At 34.9% G+C, this 21103-nt stretch overlaps 1 protein-coding gene and 1 long non-coding RNA gene across 2 annotated transcripts; one reads left to right on the top strand and one right to left on the bottom strand.

Annotated features, from left to right (window-relative positions):
• Positions 1 to 2633: 2633 nt before the first annotated feature.
• Positions 2634 to 20929, bottom strand: LOC128177214 (sulfotransferase 1 family member D1-like). Its single transcript, XM_052843842.1, has 12 exons — positions 20798 to 20929; positions 20060 to 20199; positions 19214 to 19355; positions 18245 to 18366; positions 17050 to 17160; positions 15546 to 15591; positions 14991 to 15051; positions 5708 to 5898; positions 5055 to 5375; positions 4411 to 4514; positions 3886 to 4057; positions 2634 to 3382 (listed from the first exon to the last, which is right to left on the bottom strand). Exons 1-12 carry the CDS (start codon positions 20898 to 20900, stop codon positions 3270 to 3272), a joined length of 1626 nt encoding a protein of 541 aa, XP_052699802.1. The 5' UTR covers positions 20901 to 20929; the 3' UTR covers positions 2634 to 3269.
• Positions 13413 to 13730, top strand: LOC128177215 (uncharacterized). Its single transcript, XR_008242818.1, has 2 exons — positions 13413 to 13517; positions 13616 to 13730. It is a non-coding gene; the product is annotated as an uncharacterized LOC128177215 (long non-coding RNA).
• Positions 20930 to 21103: the final 174 nt, after the last annotated feature.

Raw genomic sequence — 21103 nt, 5'->3', positions numbered from 1 at the left:
CAACGTCACAAGCGAGAATCAAAGTTCACGTTTGTGGCTGTTACAGTGGCTCTTCCATTAATTTGAACTTACCCCGAGGATAAAACAGAAATTTTGACCTATAAATCACATTTGCAGACGAGGCAAGAGTTAAAAAAATGTAAATATAAGCATTAAATCATTATTTTTTGAAAGATATAGTCTCATAACTGCAGCGGTGTGCATACAATTTTTGCGTTACTCAATTTGTATGCACACACCGCTGCAGTTATGAGACTATATCTTTCAAAAAATAATGATTCAATGCTTAAATAAGACAAAGCATAAGTATTTACATATATACAAATAATAATAATAAAAAAGAGCAAAGCTCGTTGCAAAGCAACGAGTGGGTCTTCCGTTAATGTCGGAAGTAAAGCTGGAAGTTTCTGTAGTTTACATTCAAAATATTTTTTGCATGTAATGTGTGTGAAAAGACACTGCAGTTATAAGTCCGTAACACACACACAGGGTACTCAAAGGTTAGAATGACTAGGTTTATTATGACGTCACAAACGTTGAACGCTGTAAAATGAAACGTCACAAGCGAGAATCAAAGTTCACGCTTGTTGCTGTTACAGTGGCTCTTCCATTAATTTGAACTTACCCTTAGGATAAAACGGAAATTTTGACATATAAATCACATTTGCAGACAAGGCAAGAAGTTAAAAAAAATGTAAATAAAAGCATTAAATCATTATTTTTTGAAAGATATAGTCTCATAACTGCAGCGGTGTGTGCATACAAATTTTGATAACGCGCTAATGCGCGTAACTCAATGTGAAAAATCAATTTTTAAACCCCGATATCTCTGTAATGCATCGTCCGATTTTCAAACGGATTTCAGTTTCGTATTCAGCATAACCAACTCTAGAAACCTCACAAGTTTAGCTTTCTAAAAAAGCTTACCGTCTTTAGAGCAAACTCTTAACAGCAATAAGATATCAAAGACAATTTAATTATTTTTTATATGAATGTCGCCTTCTTCTCCATGCAATAGCGTGCCGAACTTTTTAAAAAAAAATATGTGCCTTTTAAGCGTACTGCTTAAAATTGAAAATTACAGTATTTACTGCGTGTTATTTATTTTAAATCGACTGTACCAAGTAAAAAAGGGGCTTAGGAATGGTTGTATCACTGTAGTAAAATCAAAGTTAATACAACTGCATTCATTATCATCCAGTTTTACTGATATTAGTTTCACCGTTTCTAATATACAAACTCGTTTACTGATATTAGCCATACCTTATGAAATTTCATTGGTATTTGTATAATCAAAACAAAGAGAAAAGAACAAATTATTTCAAGAGATGTTACAGAATATTGCTTTTAACTAATTAACAGAAAAATGAATGCCTGAATTTCACTAAGAGCCATTTTTATTGTTCTTTCGTTTTCTCACTTTTTAAGATTTGAAATCTACGAAAATTGTTAAGTCGTACGTAAAAACGATCATCAGAAAATTATCTCCCTTGTGCCGAACAGTATATCAACCAATGAAATAATTGTAAATTTTCACATCATGTATTTTCTACCAATCACAAAGGAGAGGAAGTGCACAGCCCGGAGACTGTAAATTATTTCAACTCTTTATACCGTCTTCCAAGGAAGACGGTAATAAACATTTGAAATTGAAACGAAAAATTCGAAAATTCGAAAAATTAAAAAAAACTTCCGGTTTGGACCGGAAGTGACGGAAACTAAATTCCAGCCAATTCCAAGTCTCTATCTTTAAGCGTTTTTGAAAAACGCCCTGGACAAAATCGCTTTTTTAAAATTTAATAATTGACTTAAAGTAAAAACGTAAGTGACGTTGTAATTAAAAATTCAACATCTTTTAGGCACCATGATGCTTTATAATCCCTGAAAGTTTCATGTAAATCCGGTGAAAGCTTTTTGAGATATTCAGCTTTAGAAAAGTCATAAAATTAAAGAAAAAGAATAATAGGTTCCTACTCGGGGGAGGGGGCACGCACATACACAGTTTATGCTGCTAACATTCGGTTAGGTTGAGCTTTGAGGGTCTGATTGTAGCGTGCAGCAGTGTCTCGGATGTAACGAAAGTTAAACATACGAACTGCACGTAGATCTTTTTCTGACAACCATGTGAAATATTTCCCACCTAGAAGGAAGAAGAATATATCATCCTCAGTCATGGCACATAGGTCCGCGGAGAGGTGAATAATGAAGGAGTTGATGATCTGATCCAACCAGTATGTACGTAAGTCATTAGTAGAGGGGCAGGAACAAGTGATATGTTGAAAAATGTCTACAAACATTATGTTGCATAGTCTGCAGATAAAGGGAGTCTGTTCCGGAGGGCAAGCTTGCAGATAAATTTACAAAGAGAGATTTCGTATGAGTTGGACGGAATAGACCAGATGAAACTTGGGTTTTGGTTTTGGATAATGGATTTGAAACGGTAAAAATCATTGTCATTTATCATTGAAGAAGACTGAAGAATACTTTAAAAAGCAAGGGAACTTATTTAAAAACATTTCGCTACTGATAGAGCGAAAGGCACCGTCGACAATCCTTAACGATGCTTACATCAAATATCTGTCTTTTTATAAAGTTCTTCACCGTGTGAATTGTGCAATAATAAGAGCATGCAATCAAAAGAGTAATATATTTTATTTTATCACTTTTCATTTCAAACAAAGTAGCTAAAATCTAATCAAAATCCTGTATCTCTGACTGATATTGGATACCATCTGTTCCGCTACATATTTTTTAATCATTACAACACCGGCCGCCAAGTCATCAACAACAAGTCAAAGTGACAGAAGGTCCGGAATTAACGTGCCAGCCTTGTAGGAAATTACTCTAATTAAACAAGATAAAGTTTGAAAACTATTAGCAGCTTTTCTTCACTTCTGATTAGAAATATTTATCTTTGTTGTTTGGTAAAGAGACACTTCCTCAGGTCAGGTCAGAGGATGCTCATACGATCACGTCAGACAGTTCTATTATTGCACATCGGTTGTCAATGGAAATTTTAATGAAGTTTCAACAGAGTAAAATGATCAAACTTTAATCACTAGCATAGATTTATACTCCGATTTAAAAAAAAAGCTCAAAATGATAACAATCATACGAAATCGAAAAGAAACCCAACCACATATCTAAAATATTTATGTATTAGGTTTGCACTGTGGTAATCATCAAAATAAGCTTCATGAATTATGTAAATTGCATTTCTTCAACATGACACTGTACAAAATATTTGCAGCTGGAATAAAATAATGATTCTAAATACAAAATCTAATCTTTGTCTTTGATTTGGCCATTTTCTGCTGGTAGATAGAGTCAAACATGTCACTTTGGGCGACAGTGAACCAGTTTTTCCAGTCACCAACTTGACCTGAAATATAAAATATTTTTAAAGTTTAATTTAATTCACATTTCAAATAGAGTTTCCTCCTTCAAATACTAAATGGTTTCATCGCATCTTTCATAATTTCAATTGTCATTTTATTTAAAGTAACCTCTTCAATAACATCCTCCTCTCTCTTTCAATGGTTTGATGATTTAGTTTTGCGCCTCTCTCTCTCTCTCTCTCTCTCTCTCTCATCGGCCTTCGCTTGCCATTTGCGTACGCATTGAGCCTTACACTACTTTATTTACTATGCAATGACAACTAAAGTAAAGCTTATTCATGCTTTGCTATTTCGGAAATCAACAAAAGGGTGCTAAATATAGATTATTGCATGTACGTAATGTTTTCGTATTACAGAAACAGAGCTGACCACTGATATCACATGCCGATTATTCCTTTAAAGGAATACTCGTTCTATGTCTGTCTGTCTCTCTATTCCTCTATCCGTCTCTATCCTTCTCTCTCTCTCTCTCTCTCTTTTCTCTCACCTTTTCTGTACATCCCAGGATTATTATCTCTCCACTCTGTCACGTCTTCCGTCACATTCTTCTCCTTTTTCATTGCATCAAATTGACAGAGACTGTCGATATTCCGAATTAACTCATCACTAACTTCAGTCCCCAAAAACCGGGCCAGCTTTGCAATTTCAGTATTGCTGTCCTGAGAAACAAAAAGATCTTATTCAGATTAAATGGACCTAATTCAAGTGGCAAGAGACATGTGGTCAAACGTATCCCAACATATATAGAATATAATATTAAGTTCTATAAATGTGTTAAACCTGAAAAAAACCGGGCGTGTATCAAATAAATTTTAAATGAGAAACTTTCGTGGAGCAAATGGTATTCGAGATTATATTAATCTGGTATAAATTTACCCTTCATATGTTAAAACGTATGTTTTGATAAAACAAATTCATTTTCTTAAGTTGAATATACATGTACATGTATGTGGCTATTCCACTTAGTACCACTTTGAAATGTATAAAAACAATTTTTGTTTATAAAGTTGACCTCTTTCATGTCTTCGTAGTAAATCACGTGGATAGGATAATCCGGGTGACTCTCCATAAATCTCTCCATTTCCAGAGTGTAATCAAACCAAGACCCATAGTCCACTGAAATATTGATATTGGTTAGTGATTATATTAATGAAGATGGGATGAATAAGATGGAGCAATTGCCCATTTTGTGTTGTTATACTTTCATGTTAAATACTGAAATCTGATTGGTTAAGACGCAGTTAATAATATTTTCTATTACCCTCAGCGTTAGCAACGCACTTAGCAACGGGTAACATTAAAAAAAGTTACATGCGCGAAAATTATGCGCGTACGGTTCGCTGTAGAATTCACGTTATTCCTATATGAAAGCAGTAAAATTTTCTAAAAAATTAAGACATTCAGTATAACAAAATGAATAGTGCCTGTTTGGGAGGATAACAGTTGAAATTGACACCCCTCGAAAACCATTGTCAACCTCCGCTTCGCGTCGGTTGACAATGGTTTTCTCGGGGTGTCAATTTCAACTGTTACCCTCCCAAACAGGCACTATTTATATATTAATAGTTCAAATAGCTTAGGTGAGCTAAAAATAGTATCAATGGCTAAGCAGAAATAAAAAATTAAAAATCGAGCATCAAAACTACAAAGACTAACTTTTTCCTTGAATGAATCGTTGTAGGTAATTATCCCATGGTCCATCAAACTCGTACTCCAGAAGTTTTTTGTGATGGTTGTAAAACGACACAGCGATGTCCTTGGGATTACGGATGATGTACACAATTTTACATTTTTTATCAAAAAAATCATTGGGCAGGTACTGGAAATACACGTGCGTGTTCATGATCCTAGGGGAAGGAAGACTCTCGAATATTTGTTCGGTGATTCCTTCCATCATGGCCATTTCTTTGATTTCCGGAATACGCTCGGCTTTTCGCCGGACCAGCATACTAACGACTTCCCATACCCAATGTGTTCCTGTACAAAAATAAGCCCAGTTGTATGTAGATATAATATCATTTCAAAGACTTTAAAACTTCTGTTCACTAGTGGTTAAACGTTGATATACACTGTTTTACACTGCGTCTTTTTCTAAATCTTCAGTATTGTTCAACCGTTCATCATTCTGTATTTAAAACATACATGTATGTCACTGCATATGTTTACTTACATGTAAATAGTGGCTAGATTTTTGGTGAAAATAATACACTAAAAACTAAGAATCGTTCACTCAGTTTTAAAGAGGTTAATACATTTGATAAACTTGATGGATCTATCAATTATAGGATGTGAAAATGTGGAAATCCTACCAGCTTTTGGATAAGCGCTGATTATGACGTCATCGTTTCTTGCTTTCCAGCCTGGCATCGACCGGAAGTGTTTTTCGTGATCTTCGATCGGAAAGGTGGGTATATAGTAGCCATCAATGTCTACCACACGGAGGTGAGTGTCGTCATCTTTATTGTCCGCTCGCAACTTAATCTCTGGCATGATGAAGTCACTGAGTGCGGAAATAATGACAATACAAAATTAAGAACAATGTAAAAATAACTAGAACTGTCCTAATGGGACTATTACCCCCGCAAGGCTAATTTCAAATGGGGACAAATAATTGAATTGAATAATAAAGGTTTGGAACAAATACAAATAAAAAAAATTCTAGAATTGTAAAAAAAAACAAGAGGCCCATGGGCCACATCGCTCACCTGAGGAACAATAGGTATGATAAAGTCAGCTTAATGGAGTCATAATACAATCTGGACAATGTACATTAATACATGTAGATCCTGTATAAATAAAATCCATTTTTCCCCCTTGGAACTCGGATAGCCCTGATTGCTGAAAATATTTACAAGAGCAGACTTTAATCACCGCTCCTGCACATATATAGGGACTCAACGTTATGCAGGCAGGGATGACCGCACACCTACGCAACTCAACAGGTACCAACGTTAATGCAAGCAGAGATAACGCAAGCAGGGATGACCTCACACTTGCGCCAACAGCTCAACCTAACGCAGGGAGTGCCGCACACTTGCACTAGAAAGGCCAGAACACCAGCAGGGATGACCATACACTAGTGCTCCGCCGCAACCACCACCAAAACAAGCAGGTATGACCGCACACTTGTATCAATGCGATACAGGGCAGAAATGACCGCACATTCTGTATCGTTGGTTAGAAAAACACGAAAATTAGAAAGTGCAGGGATGTCAACACCCTCAATCTCTCCGTACCTGTTCAAGTTTAACCCCAAACAGCCACTCGTTGCAATGCAATAGACACTGTCCCTATATATGTGCCAGCCTAAAATAATTCATAGTATCTAAAAATTGGAAATCAAAAATAAACAAACTAATCCAGCCTAACCCAAAACTACTTATGCAGAACAACTTATATACATTGAATATTTATTATTGTATAAAAATAATCATCACATTAATTGGTTAACAGTGGATGCATTAATTAAAATAATCAAGAATCAATAAATCAAGGGCAATAACCCAAAACAGTAATACAAAATGATTCTACTGAAAAAATAGCTGCCTGCTTCAATTTTATAGTCATATCACATGTTGAGTATTGCAATTCTCAAAAAGATCCTTTACAATTGTTTATATATGGGATATTTAGCTACATCAAACTCTGAACCTTCTTGTGAGGCCGAAGAATTGTCCTGGAGCCAAAGTCTTAACAATTAAAAAGAATCATCTTGCTGATTAGTTTCTGAGAAGAAGATTTTTAAAGATTTACTCTTTATTCCTATGTAAAACTTTAACACCCCCCCCCCCCCCCCATGTGGCCTCACCCTACCCCCAGGGGTCATGATTTTCACAACTTTGAATCTACACTACCTGAGGATACTTCCCACAAGTTTCAGCTTTCCTGGCTAATTAGTTTCTGAGAAGAAGATTTTTAAAGATTTACTCTATATATTCCTATGTAAAATTTTAACACCCCCCCCCAATGTGGCCTCACCCTACCCCCAGGGATCATGATTTTCACAACTTTGAATCTACACTACCTGAGGATGCTTCCACACAAGTTTCAGCATTCCTGGCTGATTAGTTACTGAGAAGAAGATTTTTAAAGATTTACTCTATATATTCCTATGTAAAACTTCGACCCCCATTGTGGCCCCAACCTAACCCCAGGGGTTATGATTTTCACAACTTTGAATCTACACTACCTGAGGATGCTTCCACACAAGTTTCAGCTTTCCTGGCTGATTAGTTTCTGAGAAGAAGATTTTTAAAGATTTATTCTATATATTCCTATGTAAAACTTCGACCCCCCATTGTGGCCCCACCCTACCCCTGGGGGTCATGATTTTCACAACTTTGAATCTACACTACCTGAGGATGCTTCCACACAAGTTTCAGCTTTCCTGGCTGTTTAGTTTCTGAGAAGAAGATTTTTAAAGATTTACTCTATATATTCCTATGTAAAACTTCGACCCCCCATTGTGGCCCCAACCTAACCCCAGGGGTTATGATTTTCACAACTTTGAATCTACACTACCTGAGGATGCTTCCACACAAGTTTCAGCTTTCCTGGCTGATTAGTTTCTGAGAAGAAGATTTTTAAAGATTTATTCTATATATTCCTATGTAAAACTTCGACCCCCCATTGTGGCCCCAACCTAACCCCAGGGGTTATGATTTTCACAACTTTGAATCTACACTACCTGAGGATGCTTCCAAACAAGTTTCAGCTTTCCTGGCTGATTAGTTTCTGAGAAGAAGATTTTTAAAGATTTATTCTATATATTCCTATGTAAAACTTCGACCCCCCCATTGTGGCCCCACCCTACCCCTGGGGGTCATGATTTTCACAACTTTGAATCTACACTACCTGAGGATGCTTCCACACAAGTTTCAGCTTTCCTGGCTGTTTAGTTTCTGAGAAGAAGATTTTTAAAGATTTACTCTATATATTCCTATGTAAAACTTCGACCCCCATTGTGGCCCCAACCTAACCCCAGGGGTTATGATTTTCACAACTTTGAATCTACACTACCTGAGGATGCTTCCACACAAGTTTCAGCTTTCCTGGCTGATTAGTTTCTGAGAAGAAGATTTTTAAAGATTTATTCTATATATTCCTTTGTAAAACTTCGACCCCCCCCCCCCATTGTGGCCCCACCCTACCCCTGGGGGTCATGATTTTCACAACTTTGAATCTACACTACCTGAGGATGCTTCCACACAAGTTTCAGCTTTCCTGGCTGATTAGTTTCTGAGAAGAAGATTTTTAAAGATTTACTCTATATATTCCTATGTAAAACTTCGACCCCCCATTGTGGCCCAAACTTAACCCCAGGGGTTATGATTTTCACAACTTTGAATCTACACTACCTGAGGATGCTTCCACACAAGTTTCAGCTTTCCTGGCTGTTTAGTTTCTGAGAAGAAGATTTTTAAAGATTTACTCTATATATTCCTATGTAAAACTTCGACCCCCCATTGTGGCCCCACCCTACCCCCGGGGGTCATGAATTTCACAACTTTGAATCTACACTACCTGAGGATGCTTGCACACAAGTTTCAGCTTTCCTGGCTGTTTAGTTTCTGAGAAGAAGATTTTTAAAGATTTACTCTATATATTCCTATGTAAAACTTTGACCCCCCATTGTGGCCCCACCCTACCCCCGGGGGTCATGAATTTCACAACTTTGAATCTACACTACCTGAGGATGCTTCCACACAAGTTTCAGCTTTCCTGGCTTTCTGGTTCTTGAGAAGAAGATTTTTGAAAATTTCTCGAAATTTTTCATTAATTTCTAATTATCTCCCCTTGAAAACGGGTGTGGCCCTTAATTTTCACAACTTTGAATCCCCTTTGCCTAAGGATGATTTGTGCCAAGTTTGGTTGAAATTGGCCAAGTAGTTCTTTAGAAGATGTTGAAAATGTGAAAAGTTTACGGACAGACAGACGGACAGACGGACGGACAGACGGACGACAGACAAAATGTGATCAGAATAGCTCACTTGAGCTTTCAGCTCAGGTGAGCTAAAAAGTTAACAAAGAAAAATTAAAATCAAAATTGTCAGAATTTCACTTTAAATACATATAACAGTAATACATTTACAAATTTATGTATCTGATGATATTTTTTTTATTTAATTGTTTTAACGAAAAACCAACAAAATGACAATAACCCCTCCCTTTGCAGTAAATAGAAATACCGGTAGCCAAGCAATGCTCTTTTGTTGATAAAACTTTGAATATCTTTCTAATAAAAGTCTTGACAGATGCAATTAGTTGTTTCAAATTTTCCCAACTTTCTCCTGTGGTAAAATGGAACTTCATATCAGAAATTTCCCTAAACACATGCTCCATCTAAACCATGGCTCAGATAATGCCCCCCTTGGGACAAATGAATTCAGTCACACTTGTCTTTGATGTTCTTATTAGCTCCTAAGAATTTATCATTGACAAACAAAAATTTTGCATTGGCAGTTGATAGAATACTTATAAAAAATAAATTAATAAAGACAAAAAACCTCTATTTGGATGTATTTATATCAATAAATCTTTGAGTGTTTTAATACTACTAATTAATTCATAAAATCTGTAAGGATTACCTCCCTTACTTTTCAACATCAGTGTACAATATATAGAATAAGGAAAATGAAAACTGTCATAAAATCATTAAATCTTGTCTAATCTTAAAATAATTTGCAAATGCAAATCTTCAGATGGTGATCAACATATGTACATATTTTCAAACTGTTCCATGAAGTAGTAAAAAATTCTTTAGGGGGGACAAAGTTGCGTCTACAGACAGACGGACAGGGTGAAACCAATATACCCCCCTAAACTTCGTTTGCGGGGGTATAAAAATTATAATTTACATTCCACATAGTTTTTGCATGTGAAATGTGTGGGAAGTTACTGCAAATATAACAACGTAACACTGACAGTATACTCAACATGTCTTATCTCCTGCTAAATTGTAAGAAAATCGTTGGCTTATAGCAGTCACGTGGAGACCATGTATATCTTATACATAGTCAGTACGAAATATATCTCCCTTTGAGCATTATGGCGTGATTGTAAGAGTAATATGATGTCAGGTTTCATGCTCAAATTAAAACTTGTAATATTGTAATAAAGGCTTGATTTTCATTGTCTTATTTACTTTTTATCAATAAAATAAAAACAGTCAGTTAGATATAATCGTTACATGATTTGTAGTTGACCTAATATGGTTTATACATGATCAGTAAATTCCATTTGGGGGCTCAAGCTCCACTCTTGCCCCATGTGGAATTTACTGACTATATCAGGTCAACAATGAACCATGTCACTAATAAGGTAATTAACCAGTTCTATTATCATGTCACTGTTTAAACGCGCGTTACTCAATTTGTACGCAGTTGAGAAACTATATTTTTCAAAAAAATAATTATTCATTGCAGTTTGATAAATAACTTAAAAAAAACCTGACAGTACTTGGACTTTACAACACTCTCCTGATATCACTTTCCAACACACTGTCTATATAGTAGTATAAAATCAGGATATTCAATAAATTGATGTTGGCTAAAGATATTAGTAAAATCAGCATTTAATTTTTTTTTTTTTTTTTTTTTTTTTTACAATTTTAGAATATCGATTTCCCAGTTTTGTCAATACCTAATTGCTTCATTAATTGAATCATTAATATTTCCTCCTTTCTCTAACTCTGTCTCTTAAATTCCTCAACTATAAAATTTACGTTTTCTTTAAAATAAATAAAAATCTTTTCAAGTACATTCAGAATAATAAACAAAACAGTATAGATTTGTATTCACTTATATTTATAGAGTAACAATTTATAGTCATGAATGAAATCCTCCCTTTTTGAACACCCCACCCTAAAAATGCGCTTGAAATTATCATAATAATCGGAGGTTGATTTCCATTATCTATCTATCTATACATGACTCTAATTGGCCGCCATACATCCATTCCGCTTGACAAGTCCATGCGTTTTTTTACCAGGCCAATTTTTGTCTAATACGTTCATGTGCCGCCCAATACTTCAGAGAAAAATATATAACGTTAGGTCCCCTACTTCGGGGGGGGGGGGGGGGGGGGTTATGTATTTTCACAGTTTCTTGTAACGACGAGTACCCAAGAAAATATAGATATAGAAAGATTCATCTCAGTCTGAAGTAAAGAACAATTACAATGTTTTTTGTATCTGCTTTATATGCGCAGGCAGACAGCGCTGCAGTTAATGCGTGATATATCATTACGTTCACACCCACTTTGCCCTTTGCATACAGAGAACCTCTTTCATTGTTTGGACACGTGTATAAAATGCACAAGCAATGTTGATACACTGTTTTGAGATTCAATTTTTAACTAGTAGTGCTGATAGATAAGTAGACCATTACCTAAACCAAGTCAATCCAATGATCTATGAATATAAATCGCCTCTTTAGATTCATGATCCGCCCGTCGAGTATTCCGGAATTTCGAACAGCCCGAGTGATAAACAATAACAAGTAAGACCTGTGGCATGAATCCAAAGACCCAAATCCATGTAATTATTATAGCATCATTATTAACACAACTCTTATACAGTATATCTATTCAATTATATCCATACAATACCTCGACTGTGAAATTCCTTCCTTTATCCAGTTGATGCCTGAACTTTAAAACTTGTCCACTTTCTGTGACCTATTTCTTTGTGGCTGATCGATTCTGCCGAAAATATTATCCACGGGTCTGTGCAGTGAGGCAATGGGGCGACCGCTAGCGCTATCTAGAGTGTACTCATTCACATCATGATGTCTATCAAGGTACGCGCATTGAATTATATCATAAACATAATAAAAGGAATTAGATTAGATTCCATTTTCAGCTTGATCCGTCTGCTGCACGAGTCACTGAATACGGTAGCTGGTTAATGACATTAAAGATTCGTGGCCAGGATTAAAACCCGTTTTCCCGAAATAAATTCGATCTCGCGAAATGAACTAAAATTCCTTAAAATAAAATACCCCTTCCCTTAACCCCCTTATAAGACCAACACCCCTTATCTCCCCCCCCCCCCCCCAAATAAAACACAAAACACAGACAGTTGGGGCAACATAAATTAAGACTCGGTGAGATAGTCCAGAACCCATCCCCATCTGAATATAAAAATGTTGAACTACCTTTTTCACATAAATGCAGTACAATTACAGCATTGGCCTTGGAACAAAATAACCCCTACAGTATTACACATATAGTAATGATACAATATCATTATCAACCATGCAAGTTTGAATAATCATTAGTTCCATTATTTATATAAATACCAGGTATTCCAAAAAACTTAACTTCCTCTTGCATCCAAAACCTTAGTCTCAGATTCGGCATCCTCGCCTGTGGGGTGCATCAGTATCACTATCCCTTCAAATCTGGTAAAGACTGAACCAATAATCACCAAGATTTGTCTATCAAAGGGCTCCTGCTCCAAAAACTTAAACCTCATCCAGCATAAAAAACCTTTGGCTCAGATTCAGCATTGATCAAGCCTATATCTGGTGCATCGGTATCAAAGATGCACCAGTCGTGCAAGTTGGTGAAGTTGGGACCAGTAGTAACTTAGATATGGCTATTAAAGGGCACCTGCTCCAAAAACTTTAACCTGCTCCAAAAAACTTATCTTCCTCCAGCATCCAAAATTCATAGCCCAGATTCAACATCGAAGTCTTTTAAGTTAATAAGTATGTCCATATGCACCATCCATGCAAGTTTTGTGAAGGTAAAACAAGTGATTATCTAGTTACAGGACCTGCACCAAAACCTTTACCAGGTCTGGATGCCAACGCTGATGCTGAGGTCAACGCTGATTCCCCCTCAATTCATCTCAGTCAGCTAAAAAACCAACATTGAAATTGATCTCAATTGATTACATCATTTTATTTTTATAGACATATTTAAAACTTTGAGATACAGGAACACAAGATCATATGACTTTGTACAGATGTATCTGTGTTAGCTCTGAGTCCTCAGATTCCCTGTCACCGTACAGTAACAGGTTTGCTCTGGTTGTTATCTCCCCTGTTGGACTCTCTTGTAACCAGGTACCCAAGTCTAATGACAGCTACAAAGGAAATGAAGGATAAACTACAGGTGTAAATATTGAATGGCAGCTACAAAGGAAATGAAGGATAAACTACAGGTGTAAATATTGAATGGCAGCTACAAAGGAAATGAAGGATAAACTACAGGTGTAAATATTGAATAGCAAAAACATATGGCTGCCAATCAGTTATATGTTACTAATCTGAGCAGAAAAAACCATCTGTGACCAACCCATTTATTAATAAATTCCAAAATATGTCTGCTTTGTCTATATTATTTCAATCAAATATCAAATTCATTCAAATAAAGGTGAAGAATAGGTCAAGATGTACATGTATACCTCAATAGCATTTAAAGATGCTAGGAAATAAACCTTGTTGTTATACTTTCATGTTAAATACTGAAATCTGATTGGTTAAGACGCAGTTAATAATATTTACTATTACCCTCAGCGTTAGCAACGTACTTGGCAACGGGTAACATTAAAAAATGTTACATGCGCGAAAATTATGCGCGTACGGTTCGCTGTAGAATTCACGTTATTCCTATATAAAAGCAGTAAAATTTTCTTAAAATTTTTAAAAAAGACATTCAGTATAGCAAAATAAATAGTGCCTGTTTGGGAGGATAACAGTTGAAATTGACACCCCTCGAAAACCATTGTCAACCTCCGCTTCGCGTCGGTTGACAATGGTTTTCTCGGGGTGTCAATGTCAACTGTTACCCTCCCAAACAGGCACTATTTATATAATATCCTACAAACTGCGGTGGTATTACTTCTATTGCATTTAAGTACTTTATAGAAACATTCTTTTAGATTCATACCTGAATGGCATCGAGGGATTCCTGTATACTTGGTACAGTCACAATAAAACAGCCCTTCTTCCTCACATTCTGGTACAGAAAGTTCCATATACTGAAAAACACAAAAACAATTACCAGTTCAGTCTCGTATAATTGACAAGAGTTTCTTGATTGCATTTTAAAACACATTCTTTACATGTTTGCATCAACATGAAGTAGGTGTTAATTTATTTCAAAGTAAACTGACATCACATTTTTAATGCATTATTGATGAAATGGCATTATCAATGTGATCTTTTATATCTATAAGGCCATCAGAAAAGGATTCATTAATACAAAAAGGGGTTCAAACATGCTATGAAAATAATATCTTTTGATATGTGCTTGTATATAATGTTAATAAAACTGATTTTGTGTTGTCATATACATATACCATCATGATAAACGAGAGAACCTCAATGTATATCACGAGTTTTGGTAGTGTACCCAAAGGTCACTTCATTTACCCCATTCTCCACTAGCTTCTTTATTTTATGAGCTAGTAGAAGGTTTGATTTTAATCAGACTGCATTCACCAAGATAGTGCTTAGCAAATATCTATCCATAAATACATGTACAATTATTTATGAGAGAGAGAGAGAGAGAGAGAGAGAGAGAGAGAGAGAGAGAGAGAGAACAAATAAAAACTAAATAAATATATGTAACTCATGTTTTCACCTTTTTTGTGTGTCGAGTGGCATGAAGAATTCAAACACATTGTTTAGGATAATAACATCAGCTATCAAACAAAGCAAAATCAATATAAGTAAGGTATGTTCCAACAACTTGCACTCACTATCTATTAGGTTACAAAAACAAAGAGCTTTAATAATGAAATACCAGTAAAGAGTTATGGTACTTTGTTGTAATAATGAAATACCAGTAAAGAGTTAAGGTACTTTGTTGTACTTTTTAGTACTCTAGGTTCCATGAATTGCACATTATTGGTTGGTGGTTTACTCTTAGTCTCAAATATCTATGATTCTTAAGGATAATTAGTTTTTTTACAGGTGTGACCCACAAAATGTGGATGAGGTTGGCAGGTATGTTTAACTAAGTGATATAGCCTTGTTGAAACATTCCACTTACTCAAAGAAAAATTCTTAGTGTATATTGATGACTGTATATTTCTTCTACATACAGTGTAACGATAGAACATCTTCTCCTGATACACACAAAACATTGTTATAAGATTTACGGTGATATAACAGCAGTACAGCACACTTTCATTACCTTGTTGGATGAGTTGACCACAATGCTGGATGTCTTTCTGGTACACCTAAAACCAAACATTCTGATATAAAACAGTTCCATTCTGTTAAAAGTCTTTATCTAAAATCAGTTCAAGACATACAGATAACAAATATATACAATTATACTTCTTGTAAAGAATTTGACCTGTACATCTAAAATATTGTCTGAACAGATGTTGACCTGTACAATATTACATGTACAGGTGCTGACCTGTACAATATTACATGTACAGTCCTGACCTGTACAATATTACATGTACAGTCCTGACCTGTACAATATTACATGTACAGATGTTGACCTGTACAATATTACATGTACAGGTGCTGACCTGTACAATATTACATGTAAGGATGTTGACCTGTACAATATTACATGTATAGATGTTGACCTGTACAATATTACATGTACAGATGTTGACCTGTACAATATTACACGTACAGGTGCTGACCTGTACAATATTACACGTACAGGTGCTGACCTGTACAATATTACATGTAAGGATGTTGATCTGTACAATATTACATGTACAGGTGCTGACCTGTACAATATTACATGTACATATGTTGACCTGTACAATATTACATGACTGTACAGGTGCTGACCTGTACAATATTACATGTAAGGATGTTGATCTGTACAATATTACATATACCGATGTTGACCTGTACAATATTACATGTACAGGTGCTGACCTGTATAATATTACATGTACAAGTGCTGACCTGTACAATATTACATGTAAGGGTGTTGATCTGTACAAATTCACCTTTTATATGTTGATCTGTACAGATGTTGATCTGTACAGATGTTAACATGTACAATATTTTTGGTTGATGATGTATTGTACACCTGTACAATATTGTTTACCTATGCAGATGTTGACATGTTCAATACTGCCTGTGCAGGTGTTGACCTGTACAAAATTACATGTACAGGTGCTGACCTGTACAATATTACCGGTACATGTACAGATGTTGATCTGTACAATTTCACCTGTACATATGTTGATTTGTACAGATGTTGATAAGTACAATATTATTGGCCTATAATACATGTATATTGTTAACCTGTACAATATTGTTCACCTATACAGATGTTGACATGTTCAATCCTGCCTGTGCAGATGTTGACCTGTATACAATATTGTCAGCCTGTACAATATTGTCTGTACAGAAGTTGACTTGTATGGATGTTGACCAGTGTAGAAGTTGGACGGGTACCTGTACATATGTTGACCTGTACCTTATTTATTGGGCTATGAAATATTGTTTACCTGTTCAGATGTTGACCTGTTCAATATTGCTTTTGCAGATGTTGGCTTGCTCAAAAATGCCCGTACAGATTTTGACCAGCTAAATATTGCCTATACAGATGTGAACCTGTTTAATATTGTTGGCCTGTAATGATACTGACCTGTACAGATGCTGACCTATTAAGTATTACAGTCCTTATAAAAACTAGTAGATATTTGTGCAGACATTACCTGAACTCTGTCTTGTAGATTGTACTTTGTGACTATTTGGTTCTGGACTTGACAAAATGTGGGATCTATCTCTACCCCCACTATACAGCTTGCCTCACTCATCAAGTAGGCCTAGTGAAGAAAATTTTGAACAAACTTTTTAAGATAATTATATGTACAATGTATGTTCATAAAAAGAACAAAAAGACTGTGATAGAAAACTTTAAAGGGGAAGGAAACCCAAAAAGTGTTCATATTTCAAATAATAAAATGTCTTAAATAATTAAGATATTTCAAAATATTTTTTCGATAAACTTTATAAATAAGCTTCAATGCCCCTTTGAATTTATAAAAATTGCATTTCCTGGAGGCTGACATGATGTGGAACTCTTTTGTATTAAAAACCAACAAAATAAATTATTTTGACGTCACACCATCTATTCCGCTTTAGGACTACATCAGTACATGTTTTATTTTGGTACATCACTAGCATGGTTAGTGTTAAAAAAAGCTGATTTATGCCTTCCTGTCAAGCGATTAACTGTACAAACACAAGGGGAAGATGCGGGAAAAGTTTCTTTTTTTTAAATTACGGACCCAACAAAGTCCTCCGAAAAAAGAAAACTGTGCAAACTGTGGATCCACCATTTGCGTAATGATAAGTTGAGGTTTGAAACATTTGTTTGAAATAAAAACAAGATTGTGTGCGAAGATAACTTTGAAGAATTCAATTGCATTCGAGAAAAATTTATATGGCTCTAAACCTAACCGATCAGAATTTGCCATTAAAAGGGTATTGCTATAACAAACGATGATGTTTACTTCTGCTATACTGTGTTGATGAGACAAACCGGAATAGATGGTGTGACGTCATAATTTAAAGTTTAATGGCAGCTCCCATAGCGGCGGGAAATTTAAAATAAGCAATCGAAAATTCTTGATTTATTCTTTATCCGTGGGTTTTTATTGAGAAGAACATGATCTAGAATCATAAATGATGTTAATTTATCGAATTAGGGTACTATATAAATTTTACTTTCCTTCCCCTTTAATATCATAAAAAGTTTGCTGTTTTAAGGATCACTGTATTATCAAACATGATATTATCAAAAAAATGTACAGATAATATGTACTTTAGTGTACAGAGTCAGATAAGATTAAATCTTTATGACAATAAAATACCAACAAATGCAAATAACCCTCGTATTGAACATACCCCATAAAGAATGGCCCCTGTTCTGGACCCCACATCCACCACTGATTTGCCCCTGAGGTCCCCCAGTAAGTGTTGGAATATGTACTTAATCTCCTTCACAGAGGCCGAGTGGGTTATAAAGGCTGAAAGAGCAAAGAAATCAACACATCAAAGGTCAGCTACCAACAAACAAAGTATCAGTCATATAAACACATTTATAGCATAGACAAAAATTCAAGTATTTACGTCTACATGTACCAAGTACTCAGTAATACAAAAAACATTGTGGTTCATAGACCTATAAAAACTAACAAGGCTAAAACCTACACGGCCAAGTTCTAACCAGTCTATTAATTGGTCAAAACCTTCCGCAACCTGAAAAATCACGGGATTGTATGAAATAATCATGATGGTGTCAGACTCAAATTCCCATACACCAGTAAGACGTCTTGGCTATTTCTTAAATCTAACATCCTGTTGTACTAAAAAAAAAATTATTTACTTTTTAGATACTCTTTATGATCATTAATATGTTAAAAATGAGTTGTAAATATATACAATAATATGCTTTCATGTTTACAAGTTAGCTGAATTCAAACCTTTTTTAAATTGCTCTCCTTGCAATAAATTTGTTTTAATGATATGTAAATTGATAAAGACAAGAGAGTCAGATTTCCACTTTTCAATTTAAGCTGTTCAAAGTTAATTTTTACATTTTTAAATATCCACACACATTTGTTAGGAAGAAATTGTCAAAAAGAAAAGCAAACCATCCTTATTTTATACATTATCCTTTTTGCTTAGTTTTGCTTTTAACTACTTAAACAATTTTGGAAATATCAAACATTTTAGGCACATCTTGAATAATATGAATTGAGCTCCTCTTGGACTGTCTTTATATCTTAATGAATAGATCATTAAACATCTAGTTAGTATTAATATATATCTAAAAATAAAGCAAACTACAACTTAATTTTAGGGTCAGCATACTTAAAGGTCGGACATTTCTAGATCCGCAGTCTGTGCAGTAGTTTCTGCTCATCTGTCCTTCATCACACAAGTCATCAATGTCATCATCATTAAAACAGAAGGCGTCTATATGTTCAGTTGTGAGATTATCACAATCTGCATTCTAAAAAATAAAAAATCAGTATCTAATAATGAAAATGATTTTTAAAAAAAGAAAAAGATATAACTATATATAACCCTTTCAAATTCACTGTTTTGGACCAGTAAGCCATTTTCCACTTTATTTTAAAACTGTTTATGGCTAACACATTTTAATTCTATTAAAGAAGGGATCAAACTATTGGTAAGGCAAAGATGCTTGATATAAAAAATATATTTCAGATGTATAATGTCATAATTGTGTATTTAGGTTCCATATGCTATGTACATGTACATGTATAAAGGGTATTAAAAATATTTTCCCCAAAAATTAGTTAAAAGGCATGAATGTGAAAGGTTTTAATGAAAGATAAATGTGTTCATTATCAATAACTGTGTGATTTCCTAAATTGTGATCACACTGGAGTTTAAAATAATGTAACAATATGATCTGACCTTGAACCGTAGACATTCACTTTTATTTTGAAATGCTCTGACCTTAACTCTACAGTCATTAAACTTTTGAGAAGTGCTACTGCAGGAGAGCCAATCTCTCTCTCTTTACCTTCATCACTACAGGAAAAACTCTACATAATCTCAGCAAGATTTGTCCAGACTAAAAAATTTTATTGGAAATTTTTTGTGCTCGACAAATCTAACAGAGATTAACTCTACAATGTATTCTTACATTTTTTTCTCTTTATGATATCTCTAAGAGTAGTTACTCACCGGACCAACAGAAGGAATGCATATTTTCTCTGTCTCTGTGACTCCGTTCAGAGGGAGAAGAGAGCGGACATCTTCTCGAATTGACTCCAACACTACATCACTGTCATGGCCTTTGGATTTTATCTGTTTATCGATGAGGTCTATGGAATTAGAAAAATCAATGGACTATATGAGACCCGTTCATTAAATATATAAAAAAACCCATATTACTTTGTTTCTGAATCTAAATTAAAGCTTCAGGAACATGTGTGCTTGTATAACTTTTTAAGAACAGAGAACAGATATAGTAATGTGTCACATAAATCTAGAGCAAAGGCTGGTTATCCATACAGTAATTAACAAAAAAAACCCCAAACAAACCAGAAATGACACTCTATAACAGCTGTATAAAGTCAAATCCACACTGAACATTCAGTAATCTCAACAAGATTCGTTGAGACTAAAAATTGTTGACAGACATCTCCTCCGAAAGAAGAGGAAGATAATATAAAATCATGAAGTTTTTTTCGTACATGAAGCTTGATTGATTAGCATGATTTAAAACCAAATTAATTCATAATAATTCATACATGTACAAGTTTATTATTAATTTTTATTATTCGGAAGAGACGTCTGTCAAAAATTTTCAGTCTCGACGAATCTCGCTGAGATTAAACATTCAGCAGTGCTTTCGGAGATCTGTGAATTAGTGTAATCAATATTAACGATAAATGTTTTCAGAGAGAAGGGTGGCCTCACCGTTTATATTTTCTTTCACCCAGTTTAAAAACTCAAGAGATTGTTCACTGTTCAGACTTGAATAAATACTTGTAAACCCGTCAATAGCTGCCACAACATCCATTTTTGACACATGTGTGTTTTGTACCACAAGAAATCATTAAACGCTCACTAATATTAGACTTCTTGGTAAACTCACAGATTCCGGAATTTTTTTCTCAAACTTATTTTTATCAGTGAACCAGAGACATAAATAACATGTCTCTGAGTGAACATATGAATGATTGTTAATTAACTTGGTTTTAAATCATTGAAAACAAATTATGC

This window comes from Crassostrea angulata, chromosome 3, assembly GCF_025612915.1.
Source record: "Crassostrea angulata isolate pt1a10 chromosome 3, ASM2561291v2, whole genome shotgun sequence".
Classification (NCBI taxonomy): Eukaryota; Metazoa; Mollusca; class Bivalvia; order Ostreida; family Ostreidae; genus Magallana; species Magallana angulata.
The sequence above is the reverse complement of the archived record's forward strand: the minus strand, read 5'-3'. Positions and strand labels throughout refer to the sequence as shown.

Coding starts and splice junctions, on each gene's coding strand:
- LOC128177214 (XM_052843842.1), bottom strand. CDS start 20,900: ATGGATGTTGTGGCAGCTATTGACGGGTTTACAAGTATTTATTCAAGT. Junction 20,200..20,797: donor GGTGAAAGAAAATATAAACG/GTGAGGCCACCC, acceptor CTAATTCCATAG/ACCTCATCGATAAACAGATA. Junction 4,515..5,054: donor ACGATTCATTCAAGGAAAAA/GTTAGTCTTTGT, acceptor TCAATATTTCAG/TGGACTATGGGTCTTGGTTT.